General features: G+C 52.5%; 7 protein-coding genes across 7 annotated transcripts; 6 read left to right on the forward strand and 1 right to left on the reverse strand.

Moving 5' to 3' along the window:
* Positions 1 to 925: 925 nt before the first annotated feature.
* On the forward strand, positions 926 to 2355 carry CONPUDRAFT_62877 (uncharacterized protein; the record flags this gene model as incomplete). Its single annotated transcript, XM_007774212.1, has 7 exons — positions 926 to 1096; positions 1153 to 1310; positions 1359 to 1438; positions 1490 to 1583; positions 1632 to 1760; positions 1814 to 2042; positions 2134 to 2355. The coding sequence occupies 7 exons, from the start codon at positions 926 to 928 to the stop codon at positions 2353 to 2355; spliced, it is 1083 nt and encodes a 360-aa protein (XP_007772402.1).
* A 979-nt stretch (positions 2356 to 3334) lies between these two features.
* Positions 3335 to 4003, forward strand: CONPUDRAFT_84478 (uncharacterized protein; the record flags this gene model as incomplete). Its single annotated transcript, XM_007774562.1, has 5 exons — positions 3335 to 3378; positions 3426 to 3560; positions 3611 to 3724; positions 3779 to 3892; positions 3947 to 4003. Coding segments are annotated over exons 1-5 (457 nt in total), but the record flags the coding sequence as incomplete, so codon positions are not given.
* An 81-nt stretch (positions 4004 to 4084) lies between these two features.
* Positions 4085 to 5151, forward strand: CONPUDRAFT_84479 (uncharacterized protein). The gene is made up of 6 exons (XM_007774563.1): positions 4085 to 4273; positions 4324 to 4440; positions 4492 to 4608; positions 4659 to 4778; positions 4834 to 4914; positions 4972 to 5151. Exons 1-6 carry the CDS (start codon positions 4165 to 4167, stop codon positions 5109 to 5111), a joined length of 684 nt encoding a protein of 227 aa, XP_007772753.1. The 5' UTR covers positions 4085 to 4164; the 3' UTR covers positions 5112 to 5151.
* Positions 5152 to 5829: 678 nt separating this feature from the next.
* On the forward strand, positions 5830 to 7314 carry CONPUDRAFT_168316 (uncharacterized protein; the record flags this gene model as incomplete). Its single annotated transcript, XM_007774564.1, has 5 exons — positions 5830 to 6172; positions 6247 to 6339; positions 6400 to 6470; positions 6514 to 6557; positions 6603 to 7314. The coding sequence occupies exons 1-5, from the start codon at positions 5872 to 5874 to the stop codon at positions 7312 to 7314; spliced, it is 1221 nt and encodes a 406-aa protein (XP_007772754.1). The 5' UTR covers positions 5830 to 5871.
* Positions 7315 to 8483: 1169 nt separating this feature from the next.
* Positions 8484 to 9851, forward strand: CONPUDRAFT_157628 (WD40 repeat-like protein; the record flags this gene model as incomplete). The annotated part of the gene is made up of 2 exons (XM_007774565.1): positions 8484 to 9530; positions 9591 to 9851. The coding sequence occupies 2 exons, from the start codon at positions 8484 to 8486 to the stop codon at positions 9849 to 9851; spliced, it is 1308 nt and encodes a 435-aa protein (XP_007772755.1).
* Positions 9852 to 11424: 1573 nt separating this feature from the next.
* CONPUDRAFT_84480 (uncharacterized protein) lies at positions 11425 to 12214 on the forward strand. Its single transcript, XM_007774566.1, has 3 exons — positions 11425 to 11687; positions 11790 to 12098; positions 12167 to 12214. Exons 1-2 carry the CDS (start codon positions 11552 to 11554, stop codon positions 11921 to 11923), a joined length of 270 nt encoding a protein of 89 aa, XP_007772756.1. The 5' UTR covers positions 11425 to 11551; the 3' UTR covers positions 11924 to 12098; positions 12167 to 12214.
* Positions 12215 to 12220: 6 nt separating this feature from the next.
* CONPUDRAFT_129640 (uncharacterized protein) lies at positions 12221 to 13553 on the reverse strand (the record flags this gene model as incomplete). Its single annotated transcript, XM_007774567.1, has 2 exons — positions 12221 to 12551; positions 12609 to 13553. 2 exons carry the CDS (start codon positions 13551 to 13553, stop codon positions 12528 to 12530), a joined length of 969 nt encoding a protein of 322 aa, XP_007772757.1. The 3' UTR covers positions 12221 to 12527.
* Between the last annotated feature and the right edge of the window lie 233 nt (positions 13554 to 13786).

Here is a 13786-nt window from a genome sequence, read left to right on the forward strand (position 1 = left end):
AAAGATACTATAAGGCGTATTTCATTCGTCCTGGGACTCCAGACACCACCCGATGCCTGCTTAAATCAGGGTCCTGGCGACGAACACCTTTGAAGGGCATCGCCAGGCCGTTCCCGCGAGACCCAGCAATACTCCAGAGCATTGTGAACATCTCTACCGACACCATAGGTCACCATGTACATTCTCAAAACTGTGCAATGATACCGATCTGAGGGCATCACGGCATGGATGTCAGTTGCGCACAGTGTGGCAAAGGCTCGGTGGTAAACGGTACAATCCTTCCGGGAGTTGCCGAATTCTGTCTCACGGTCGCGCGACGCGACACCGTTCAGAATTACTCCTTCCGGCCATTTGCCGAATCCACCAGCAGCCTGTCAGACCACGCGTTCACCTCCCTGAAACCTCATTCTGCCCAGGTTCACAGCGTTTCCTTACGTCCTTTGCGATGAAAACGCAGTTATGCACTCGAGAAGGGGCTCTGGTTTTGCTCGCTTGTGGTCACATGGGTTACCGAAAGCCTTCTTTACCGTCGGCGAGGCTACATGCGCGCCAATAAAATCCATCTATGGCGGCACACTCATGATTCATGAACACATATGACCGTCACAGCGCGAGCATACTGGCGCAAGGCGCGCTCGTCATTCCGTCACTGTGCATGCGGTAACCATGCTCGCGACATGCCTGCACCACGATGGGCTTAGGGTCGGGTTAGGTTAGAAAGCCTCTCCCTTTCACCTTCCCGCACGTCGCATCTGACTTGCTGGACAGCTCTCATTCATGCCGCATGCGCTAGACTCACTTGGGTTTGACGACGCCGGCTTTAGGCGGGATTCAGGGCTTCATGGCCCGGTATATGCGCCGTTTTTGTCTATGTCACCGCGTAAGTCATTCTTCTCTACTCTTGGCAAGACTAACGGAAAGGGCAATGCCAGGATCTGACCAGGAGGCCAATGCTCATCAAGGACTGCTGTCACCTCCTCCAGTATCCAGTCCGGAGACATCGTCATGCCCTTGCCGCTCCACAGCCTCCGGCTCCGGGAATCCTAGAAATCTTATAGTATGCATCGACGGAACATCCAACAAGTTCGGTGTCAAGGTGAGCTCATACTATCCTTTTACCGTATCTATTGTATACTGAGAACCATTTCTCAGAACACCAATATCATCGAGCTGTATAGTCAAATCAAGAAATCCGACCAGCAACTTACCTACTACAACAGTGGCATTGGGACATACGCCAGGCCATCGTGGCGATCATTCTCGTACTGGAAGCAATTGGTAGATAATAAGATTGATCTCGCGATTGCATGGTATGGAGATTGCGCTGTATTTATTACATGTTCCTGATTTCGCGCTAGGAACTTAGAGACGGTGATAATGGCCGCATACAGGTGGTTGGCGGATAACTATCACGAAGGAGATAAGATCTTCATGTTTGGTGCGTTGATTACACTCCGAATCGAGGCTTAACTCATAACGGGCGTTACAGGGTTTTCTCGGGGCGCCTATCAAGCACGAGCTGTTGCTGGCATGATTGCCAAAGTCGGGCTACTACTACCGGGAAATAACGAGCAGATTCCATTGTGAGTCGCTCAATGACATGATCTATAAGCTATATTGACGATTGCCAGCGCATTCGAGCTATACGCTTGCCTTAATGACAGAAAGCGAAGGAAAAGCAACGAGGACGATGAACGGGCTAAAGTCTTCAAGCGCACCTTTTGTAGACCTGACGTCTCGATCCATTTTGTCGGCGCTTGGTACGTTGTCGATGTAATCCCCTTCCGATATAGACCTCATTAGCAACTCATAGGGATACTGTGTCATCCGTCGGCCCGTTCCGAGGCAGGACCTTACCTTTCACCACGTCATCACAGCATATATGCATGTTTCGCCACGCGTTGGCTCTCGACGAGCGACGAGTCAAGTTCCTCCCCGAGTATGTATACGGCGGGAACAGCGAGACGGGAGCTTCCAGTAACAGTAGTGACAGCAATCGCGTGAAGGAAGTATGGTTTCCGGGGACACATTCAGACGTGTGCGTTAGTTTTATTCATTCGTCGGAGAGCGCAGTGACATATTGATCCCAAATTGAGCAGTGGCGGCGGGAACAGAGCCAATCACGATCTTCAGATGGGTGGTATATCGTTGCTTTGGATGAAGAAAGAGGCGGAGTCGGCTGGTCTCGAGTTTGTAGCGTCAGCGAACAACAATCTCGCGTGGCTTAAGGACATTGAACGGCCGCCAACTGAGTCACTAACCTTTGTTTGGTGGTTATTGGAGGCTCTCCCCATAAAACGCCTATCATATAACGCTGGAAAGTCGGAATATGCCAGAGGGTGCGTGCTCGTCTGAAAGCGCCACTTTAAACTAACCCATTGTAGGCCTCACTTAGGTGGTCCTCGAGTCATCGTCCCGGGTCAGCGGATCCATGTCTCAGCGCTCTTTCGCGAAAGCTATTCCCCAAGAGCGGTCTTTCAGCGGAACTGGAGCTCGTGGCCTGAGAAGTTCTACTGGAACGAACCTTCCAGCCATCAGCGACTTAAAACGCTTGATCAGAACTGGGAGAAGGAGCTTTTCCATACCACCGCCGTCAAGGCGCTTTTAGCCGAGCTCGCTGAGGCGGACGTGTCGAACACAGAATATATCCTAGAACTCGTGGATCGGGTTGCATTCATGGCAAAATTCGGTGAGATCAATTGATTCCGCTAAACGCTTTGCCATGCTGACTTGATCCGTAGAGAACGACAGCGTCAACCTCCAAGCTTTCGGGCTCCGAGCGAAGTTGAAAGTACTACTTCACAGCGCAAACCCACAGATTCGATTGAGCACTGCTGTTATGTTCTGCCAGCTCGACCTCTGGGACTCGTCTCAGATAGACTTGGGCACCTCGGAGTTCGATGATCCCCTCTGCGATATTGCCGACAAAACCATCGAGATGCTGCAGAATCATGACCTGGAATTCCACGTGCGAGCATGTGCCGCGTTACACCCGCTCTGCCAGCGTGAGGCACTGCGGGCTCGGATTCTGACCCAGGATACGCTGCGCATACTTTTAGACGCAGCTTATCATCGTCAGGAGAAGAAGGCGCAGGTCTACAGCATACAAGCGCTTTCGCTTCTACTTCAGATAGGCGAGTGATCCCATGTGCGAGAAACAGAAATCGTTAACGCTCTCGGTGTAGATGGCTCCTCCGCTATCTTGCGGATTCCAGAAGGCCCTGAGCGCTTTCTCAAGTTTCTCCACCACAAGAGTGAGCGCTCTGCGGCCACTTAATAACCGATACTCACGTTCTGTAGATCAGCTCGTGGCCGTCGCAGTCTTGCGGGCCGTCACATCTATGCTTTACTCTTGCCCCATCAACGTTGAACCGAATCGTGAGTGGTTTGGCTCTCCAATGAACTTGTTTCTCATTCCTCCTTAGAAGGTCTCTATGACGCACTGATTGCGAACGATGTCATCCGCGGAGTATTCGAGCTGTTGCAAGAATACAGCAAGAATCTCTACGTGTTGTCCAATATCGTCGATTTGGTCGTGGCCTTGGCACCTCATGATCGAGGTAAAGTCATGCATTCCCTCGGTGGAGCGTTGATGCTAATGCTTAAGTAGCTAAGTCGACCATTGGCACTGGACTTGCATCATCATTGGCAGAGGTGCTGGAGGACTGGTTGGTCAGTGAAAAGGAGTTTACCACGAAGTCATTCCTTCGTATACTGGATAACGGTAATTGGGATGTTCTATTCACACTGCGAGTTACTTATCCATACTCTTTTACAGACGCCCTGGCCGAGGCAATTATCGACGATGGCCTTGTATTGCGGCTCCTCCGCATGCTCCTTTCTGCATCGACATTCAAAGAGGCCACTGATGTGATCATAGCCCTTACTACCAGTAAGTCAATATATTCCGCCAGTCTCCCAACCTCACCGTGCGAGTTTTTCCAAGATGCACGTTTTTGTCACGCCGTTGATAAAGCCTGCCACGATATCGTGGACGTGCTAGAAGGAAGCCGTCCCGTTTTGGGGAACGGGCCCCTATATCTCCAGGTTCTGTATGCGCTTTCTCGGCATGGGCGTCTCCAAGTTGTGTATGGTCTGTCGAAGTTGCTCGATTCCGGGTCCCCACTTGTTGGCAGCGTGAAAGACCTCATGCTACGCTCAATCATGACCAAGAGGATCACGCGGATGCTCTCTCGAGGAATGCTGATTTCGAAGAAGGCGAAGAAGTTGCATGTCGATGGCGTGGCGGTTGCAAAAGGCTTGCTTAATGATAGTAAGACGCCCCTCAAAAAGTTTCTACTCTTCCGCTGAAGCTTTTGCTAGGGAATGTCAGAGAAAAAGTCGTCACCGACGAATTCGTGTCTTCAACCTTTGAGATGTTGTCCTCCGACAGCTCGCACGTCATCGGCACGGCAAACCTATCAATCCTGGTAGCATTTGGTTCGTTATTACTTGCTTTCATTAATTTTGACTTTAGCTCAACATTCTCAGGCGAGTTTCACGACATTCTCGCTCAGAAAGCTTCTGCAGCTGTCGACGATCTCGTTGATAAATCACGTGAAGACCGTCAACTTGCTTTACAAGCACTGCTCCTTCTAGCAGGCATTGGTGCGTGGAAGAACTCATTGCATATGTGCGTTCGCCTAAAGGACGGATAGACATCACGCGCCAAGCAGTGCTCGCGAAGCTGAAGACTCTGATTGATGAGATACTGGTCGCAGAAAAGGCGTCAGACATTGTAGGAGGACTCCGGCTTATCCAGCCTTTCCTCCGCATTGGTACTCTCTAGATATGATTCTTCTCACGTCAGCAGCTCACCGATGCTTTTTCTAGGGGAAATTAGGGAGCTTGTGTTGGATAAGAATGTCAGCAATGTCGTCACCACGCGCTGCGACGGGCTTTCGCCCAAAGAAGGTATGTGGATTGCCTTCGTAGTTGCCAAGGATATTTACGACGTTGGTCTGTGTCCAGAGAAGGATATTCAGAAAGCAGTAGCATCCTTCAACGAAGAGCTCTACAATTCTCAAAATGCCGGTGATGCCTTGCCTGTCTCGGACGATGGGGTCTCTGTTGCCTCCTCATCGTCTAGGATACTTGTGGACGACGTGTGAGGCCCGTGGCCCGGACCCGAGCGCATATATTACAGCGTTAAGCGAAATAAGAGTTTGATATCCTGACTCCTTTTCATATTACGAGCAGGCGTAAATGAATCTCAGATGATCAAGGACTCGTGGCATTAGAAAGGTCTCGAGGCTTGATTATTATATCCCGTATATAGATATTTATTTCCCGCATGTTACTTTATTTGTTGTTGTGCGTTTGCTTATAGTACACTAAATACGTGTTATTCGCTTGCGTCGATTGGAAGCATGGACACGCCAGTGAGTTCAGGTCGGTCAAGTGATGAAGTATGCAAGGAGCGCTGTTAGGCAGGGCCCACGCTGCGCTTGTGCTCCAGGACGATCCTGGCTGGCTCAGTCTATCACATCCACTTATAAACGATGAGCTTACTCTCATTTCGAGAGAGAGTCACCGGAGGAGAGCAGATGACTCGAATTTACCTCGGTACGCTGACACGCTTCATCTTCGTCTCCATCTGTATGGGCTGGGCGCTGCCATCCAAAGTCTTCAAAAGGGCTGTCCTACTCCTTTTTTGGGGACAGTCCTACTTCCGCCGCACCGTTCGGCGTCGCAAAGGCTCTCAAATTCATATGAAAAGTCAACACCGTCCTGCCAATACGCCCTGGACCCCCGTGTCGCAGTACCAGTCCATCTCCAGCTACGATAACAACTCGAACAATCCCTTAGACATACATCAGTCAGGCATTCACGCTTCAGTGCATTTCCAGCTCAAGACTATACCAAAGGCTCATGGCAGCGAATCAGAGATTACCCCCACCACCACCATCGTCCCTCCGCATCGCTCTGCTCTCGTGCGGCGAGCCCAGCACTAGCAGTGCCTTTATCGCTCAACATGGCGACTTGTGTCAACGGCTCGAGACATTTCTTCAACGCACCGCGCCGGTCGGGCTGGGCGCGGTCCCTTTCGTTTCACAGGTATATGATGTCACTCAGATGGTCTACCCAACCTCTCCGGGTATTTCGGGTACAGACAATGTACAGGTGGAGGGTGGGATAGAAGTTTTCGACGCGATTGTGGTCGCCGGTTCTAGTGCGTTTTAGACTGTGTTATGTGTAACGCACAGGTTTTCTTATAAGTGTATCGTTGGCCCAATACGCTTCTAGCCAGCAGACCCTATGACGACGAGGAGTGGATACTCGAGGTGGTTGAATACCTGCAGCGCGTGATGGCGGAGTGTCCAGACTTGAAACTCATAGGTCAGTAAACATGTTCTTCTGTGGTACTACATAACCGCTCACATTTTATATCGAACAAAGGGATAGGCATCGGCCACTATATTGTCGGTGCAACCTTCGGTACATTGCCAGATCCAGGGTCAAGTCTAATCGTGGGTGGAGGCTGGCACATCGGGTTGAACTCCGTTGTGCTAGACGAGCTGTGAAAACGGATCTTCAAGCGAGAAAAGGACGGATTGGTGAGTACGGCAGTTCAGTTCATCGCACATTCTCACTCACGAAAGGGAACCTCGAAAGAGAATACATCAGCTCATTAGCTCCGCGGTGTTCTCCGTCAGACTAGCTGCGCGTCTTCGTTTACTTGGAGAGCGTAAGCGGTCACAGGCGCCCGTTCTAGGTGTCTGGGGACGCTCAGAGAGCGCAGTCAATCGAGGAATGATTAGCCTTCGCGCGGCCGACATCCTCTCTTCATCAACTTCTTCAAGTCTCCCTGGCGGGGCGTCTACACTGACGCTCAGCAGCAGTGGAGATGACCTCAATAAAGTAAATGCAGCTGAACGCGGAGACAGTTCCCCCGAAGCGTCCGCCAGCCCCTTGAACAGCGGTAACGCCAACGACATCGCCATTAGCAACGCTTACGCCGGCATCTTCACCTGCCAGGGACATCCCGAGCTTGCCACAGAAACGGCACGTGCACTCGTCGACGCTCTCGAAGGTAACGATGTCATTTCTGCGAAAGCCGCCGAGGACCATCGGCTTCGGGAAAGCCTTAACGAAGACGGCGAGAGGTGGGAAGATGGCGATGGCGACGAGGTTGGGCAGGTGATATGGCGGGTGCTCTTGGGGAAGGACGTTGTGGTGAAGGGAGAAGGGCGGGAGCGTGGAACCCGAAGCTGGGGAGACACGTACTGCCGGAGGGCGCGTGCGATAGTGGCCTTCGTGACGATGATGACGGGGGTCGTGTGGTATGTCCAGATTAACAGGACGGGTTTTTGATCATATGTATGGCATTCGCGCCCCTTCATGCCGCCATTGGCGGCATGAACAGTGTTCCTAAAAGTGGTGGATCAAAGCAATGATAAGAAACGCAGCTAGTGGGCCGTTTGATAATAAATACCGCATATAAGTACAGCGGCTTGATGATGTCAATGGCGCCGGCGAGGAACTACATTACGCTGTAGCTTAGGTATGGCATATTCCTGCAGGATCTAACAGCGAACATGGAGAATGATTGTAGATGGAGCAGTTGGCATGATGCCTTGCTTCGACGTAGCTTCACTTGAGGATTGTGGCTGAATAATGACGGGGGCTGGAATACGAGTTAAACAGGGCAAGAGGATGAAGAAGGCGTGCGACTCACCCACAGCATAGATGCGCACCTTTGAACTAGATTAGGCCGGGTCACCTTGGCAGCTCCGTCAAAGCCCCTTGAGCACCTCTGTCAGCTCACTACGCGCCTTCTCCGTCTCCTGCCTCTGCTTTCAGCTCTCCGTAGTCGAGCAGTCGCAATGTAGCGCGGGCTTCCCTGAAGAGTTGTAGGAGACACATAGTGTCGATCCTGATATCGCCGAGTCGCCATTGTGGTGCTAAGGGAGCGAGTCAATTTGAGAAGTGCAGAGGGGTGCAAAGCTGGACTGGACGGACGGCGTAAATCAGCGTCTCGGACATAGGTAAGGATTTGCTCTTCAGGATGTTAGCCGGGGTGTCCAAAGCATAATGAAAGCAAACATATCAGGCGTTCAATGATTCATATCGCGACATAATTAAAGAGAGGAAGTATGAGTTTAAGCCACACAGGTCTGCTCGCATCGCTTCGGCACGACCCGGAACACTTCCCGCGCAGGTCCAGCTGAAAGAAGTCGACCACCAAACTCAGACCAAGGCTTTGTCACTGCCTCTTGTTTCAGCTCAAAGATTGTCTCCATATACACATTCAGAATAAATCTGGAGTACATGCAAGATGAATCGTACAGTGAAGTTGGATCAAGCTCGGAGCCGGCTATTCCCGAGCATTTTTGTCGTGAAGTTGGACCCACAAACGCACATTCCTGGCCAACGCGCGTCTCTTGTCGATGTCATGCCACCATCACCATCATCTACACCCTGGTCACCACTACCACTTACGCTGACCCTTTACTTGAATCAAAACCCTCTCCCTTTGCCACATGTCGTCAGACGCGCCCTCGGCTTGCGATGCGGATGATGGCCCTCGGCCCTTCTCAGGTCACACAGAGAAAATCACCGCTATTGAGTACTCTCCCGACGGCCGGCTCATTGCAACCGCGTCTAAGGATGCTACCGTGCGCCTCTGGGATCCTTCTACGGGCGAGCAACTCCAGAAGCTCGAAACGACTTACCAAGCTGAGGGTCTTGCATTCCATCCCTCGAGTAGACAGCTTGCCACAATATGTGTGGCCAGCGCCAACATCGCCACAGTCCTGGTTTGGGAGGTGAGGGAGGACAGATCAGGAGTCACGCAGAATACAGCAATAAAGACGACATACGAGGCATCGACACATGCCCATTTCATCAGGTTCTCAAACAATGGCAAGCTCCTCGCCGTAATGTCATCTTCCTTCATTACGCTTCAAGATGCAGAGACAGGCCAGCTAGTCATGGATGTGACCAGGTTGGGCCCACTTCATGAGCTCATACGTCTGCTTGCATTTGCTTCGAACGACCAGAGTATCTTGTTTGCTCATTATTACCTTCCCATCTCTGGCACTGGCGAGGATGCTACGTATTCAGACACCCCAGTTTTTTATTCCTTTGACTTGGAGACAAGGCAACAGAAACCCATCATTCTCTCATTCGACCCGCTACACCGCCTATTGCCTCGGGTCATCTCCTATGACGGGGCCATGATCGCTGGGAGCGCACCTCATGGAGCATATATATGGGAAGCCAACAGCGGCGAGGTCTTGTGCGGTCCACTGAAGGGGCATGTCTCGGGAACAAACATTCTCTGCTTCTCGCGTGACGGCGAGCGGCTCATTCATGTCTCTATGGCAAACAATGTGTTCATCTGGGACACCTCCACTGGAAGTTTGGTTTTAGGTCCCTTGGAGCAGCCGCCAAACTTAGGAATAGCGACTGCGTACGATATCACTGCAGCCACATGTTCTCCGCTGAAAGATCGCGTAGCATGCGCAGATGTATCCGGAAACATCCATGTATGGGATGTTGATACTGAACAGGTTGTACTGTCCTCAGTATGTGGATTTTGCCAGTCATGTCTCCTCATGTCAGCTGACTGACGTATATTCGAACAGCTCCCAGACAGAAAACAGGTCCAACCGCTGGTCACCCCAGGCCGCTTTGAAGTGGATAGCGTGCATTGGTTCCCCGATGGGCGCCACTTCATCAGTAGTAGCAAATGTGATGACTACATCAGTACTACATCCGCACATGGGACGCCGAAACAGGAGAGCAAGTTCGGGAGCACTTATTCCCTGGCGGCTCATGCATTGCTCTATCCTCCGATGGCACATTGCTGGCAGCTGGCTCCGCGTGCTGCATCGGATCCGTCATAGTATTTGACACCAGGACAGGTAGTGAGCATCCGCATTCTCTCGATAGCCCTGGTCGAGCGTGTCGCAGAGTCAAGTTTTCTCCCAATGGCTCGACACTCGCCATTGTGCTTGACGATGCACATGATTCGAACCTTTGTTTCGTTTCCAACGTTCTCGGTGACCGCAGAACGACGTTTGTGCAGCACCCATCAACCGTCCTGGATGTCACATTCTCGCCGGACGGAGACCAGTGTGCGTACATCACCACAGATGGAGGCATTCTCTTCTGCAGTACTTCGTCGTTGGATGTGATCTCAAAAGTTTCCTACACGGCACCCGACGGCCATGGCCCTACTTACTCTATCTCATTTTAACCTGACGGTCAACGCCTTCTTGTCTGCTCGAGGGCACTCTTAGTACTGGACCTGCGCACGTGTCAGACCAATCTCCTTCACAGGGGAGTGAAGGATGCCCAGGGCGTGTTCTCGCCAGATGGACGGCCCCTGCTGTGCTCTTTCACCAATTCTTGCCTTCAAACTGGCTCCCGAATGTTTGGCCTTTTCGCCTGGAGGAGAAAGGATAGCTGTTGGCTTTATGAATGGTGACATCAGAATCTATGAAGCGGAAACGGGTCATATACTCCTCCCGAACGTGAGTGTCTGCTTTCTGGCTAAGTCTAGTCACTCACATCGTTTCCAGCGAGACAGGTCCTCGTCGGAAGATGACTCTTTAGATAATGAGCCCGTCAACGTGGCTGAGGTGAGGCGAGCTAGTCACCGAACGGAAGGCGGACATTCAACGATACTGTTGTGTAGAATCCACCTGGCTCCAGGTCGGGAGCATTGCGGCGAGGATTTAGTCTGGCTGATGCAGACGAAGATTCATTCATGAACGTACGTTCTAACCGCTTACTTCTGACTACGTACCAGTTGATTGGCGACATAGACATCTGCTACTGTCAGGAGATTCCTCCTGGGGGTTCTCGAGCGCGAGGAAATGGCCCATTCACTCAAACGAAAAATAGTAGATCCAATGATGGGTCTGATGGGGAGCCCCGCCGCGGCCTCATTGCTCACCTCAAATCGCGTCGCAAGCCTGACGCACCGGCGTTGGGTGAGCCTAGCGATGACCGTCGTCGCATGTCACCAATATTCGAGCTCGTTAGCGTCGGACGAGCTAGTCTGGTAAGCGAACGTGCTATCCTCACGTCACATCTCTAATGTTGATTGCTCTGCTCAGCGCGTGATGGCTGCCGGACCGAGCGAACAAGGTCGTCTCAGGGATAGACGCCGGGAAGGGGAGTTCGATGAAAGCTCGAGTAGCCCGTCGCCTCCAGAGTCGACTCACCGTCGCGCTGAGACTCCAGAAGTTGATGTTGATGAACAGAAAAGCGGGACGACGAGCAGTGACGGGATCAAAGACATATTGTGTTATTGCTTGTGCATACCAAGTTGCCACAGAGACTAGGCTCAACTTCAGAAATACTTGAATCTCGTTACGATATTCTTTACGAATATAATCCAGGTTACACTGAGCAACAATGGGGGGAAATCGCGAAAAGATGGTCATCGAGATTTCCATAGCCCAATAAATCATTGCATAAACCCGTTGTCAAGATCCCTACCTCCTATTTCTCCACATACCGCACCTTGATCCTCCCATGAGTCGTGTCCGCCTCGACATCATCACCCTCCGCACGCCCGGAACGGCCCGAAGTCACCATGTACCCTGCCGTTGATGGCGCTCAGTGCGGTACGCTCCGCAGCGGCGTTGTCCGAATGCCCGATGGGGCCGTCATGCTTCCTGAGCCAGAGGGACTATTGAACGAACGCGATATATCAATCTGGTTGGTGTGCTCTGAGATGGCAGGATGGAGCAGTGCCGTTGATTCGGTGAACGAAGGATGATGTAAGATAAGATGACTGGGGTGGTCAACGGGAACGGAGTAATAAGGCGTACCATCCGTATGTTCAAGAAGCCATGGTCAACCAATGCTTTCAGAGCTGACACTTTTTGAGGAGCTGTCGTTTGGAGTGGAAATGATCTTGCGGAGACATTGCATTTGCGTTGATGATAACGTGCACCGTCTGTAGTAATAGATTCTTGTGGTCCACCTCCGTTCCCCCTCCTCGAGTTTGAGAAAAACGGGCAGATAATGGAGACTCGATGCTATACATTCCTTTGAGAGCGTTGTGCTATTCCAAGTCACAAATCGTTGGCCGCTTGAGGTTGTCGCGCTGTAGTGTGCCACAAGGAAGGGTGGTGTTGCTATAAGATGGGGGGAGTAGCAGGCATAGTGAGCTTTCATGGAGAGTAGCAATGACGAGGGGACGTACATCGCTACTATCATACGGAGGACGTATTCTCGTCCTACAATCGTTGACAGGGGTCGGAGCTTAGAACATGGTCACCCACATTGATCATGCGTTCAAGGATACGTGGAATGAGGAATATGAGGGCGGGGATGAAGGGAGGCAGCTGAAGGAGGCGATGGCGACGAGGTTGGGCAGGTTATATGGGAGTACTCCTGAAGCAGGAAGTTGTGGAGAACGTCGAACCCCGAAAACGGACACGGCGAAGCTAGGGAGACTCGTACTGCCCAGCAGGATGATACACGGATGTTGATCTTCGTGGAAATTCGCGTAAGATGTCCCGGTGTCGTGAATATATCCAAGAAAAGGGGATGGCTTTGCCCATCTAATCGCTAATGTTCAGTGGTACCTGGCAAAGGTCTCATCGTAAGACCGATCGAGCACTCGAAATATAGCATACACTCACCTCCGATATCGCCCTCTCGACTTCTTCCTGTATGAACGCCAAAAACTGCGCGAGCGACCTGCACCCCTTGGACGAGCACGACGCACACGAGCGCGCCTTGTACAAGCCCATATGAAACGCATTCTTGATCTGCGTCCCGTGCGGCGCTGGCATCTTGCCCAGAATCCACGCGACCTCGTCCGCGAACTCGAGCCACCACCGCGGCGCATCAAACGCCTGCCGCCCGTACGCCCACTGGCGCTTGTGGCACGTGCACGGGTGCCCGCCGCCCGCCGCGAGCGACGACGCGGTGGAGAGCGTGTTGCTGCGTGCGAACGAGTTGAAGAGCGCGCAGGTGAGCTCCTGCGTGGACGGGTCGGACACAACGCGCGACGCGGCGTCGCAGCACGCGGCGTGGTACCGCATGAGCGCGGCGAGCTCGCTCGCGGACATGTCGTCGATCTCGGGCGCGGTCAGGGGGATGCTGTCCTTTTCGAGCAGGTAGCGCGCGATCTCCTTCGCTTCTGCGTCCATCTCGTACTTGAGCGCGGCGACGATCGCGGCGAGCGGGTTGGGTGAGGCGATGCGCACGGATGGGAGGGCGGCGCGTGCGGCGTCTTTGATGTTGTCCATGCCGTATTTGCGGCCTGCTTCGAGGAACTTGATCGTTTCGTCGAGGGTCTCGAGCTGTGGGCGGTCGCAGGGGTAGCAGAAGAGGAGGAGTTTCTCGAGCACGGCGCTGTCCTCTGTCACGGGCACGACGGGGAGGTCGTTCTGGCCTTGCGCTTGGGGGAGCTGAAACATGTCGCTGAAGCATGTCGAGGAGAAGGAGAGCATGTACTTGTGCACACGGTAGTCGACATTGTCGGATGAACGGATGATCACGTCGGCGCGAGAGTCGGTGAAGGGGAACGTCTTTGTCGTCGTCGTCGTCGTCGCTGCCGCCGTCGCCGCCGTTGGAGGCATCGCAGAACGTCGAACCATTGAGCACTGCCCTCGTCGGTCGCGACGTCCGTCATGTTGAACCTTTAACCGGATCGATCCGCCGAAGCCCCTGAATCCCACCAGTCAGCTTCCCTCAAATTCTTGTCAGCTTGAAGCTTTGCCGTATGTTACAGGGCAAAACTCCTAGGTCTTATACTTCAAATGCTCAAAGACATAATGCATGAAGGCCGGCTTGATTTTCGAACCATAGGTTC

This window comes from Coniophora puteana (assembly GCF_000271625.1).
Source record: "Coniophora puteana RWD-64-598 SS2 unplaced genomic scaffold CONPUscaffold_12, whole genome shotgun sequence".
NCBI lineage: Eukaryota > Fungi > Basidiomycota > Agaricomycetes > Boletales > Coniophoraceae > Coniophora > Coniophora puteana.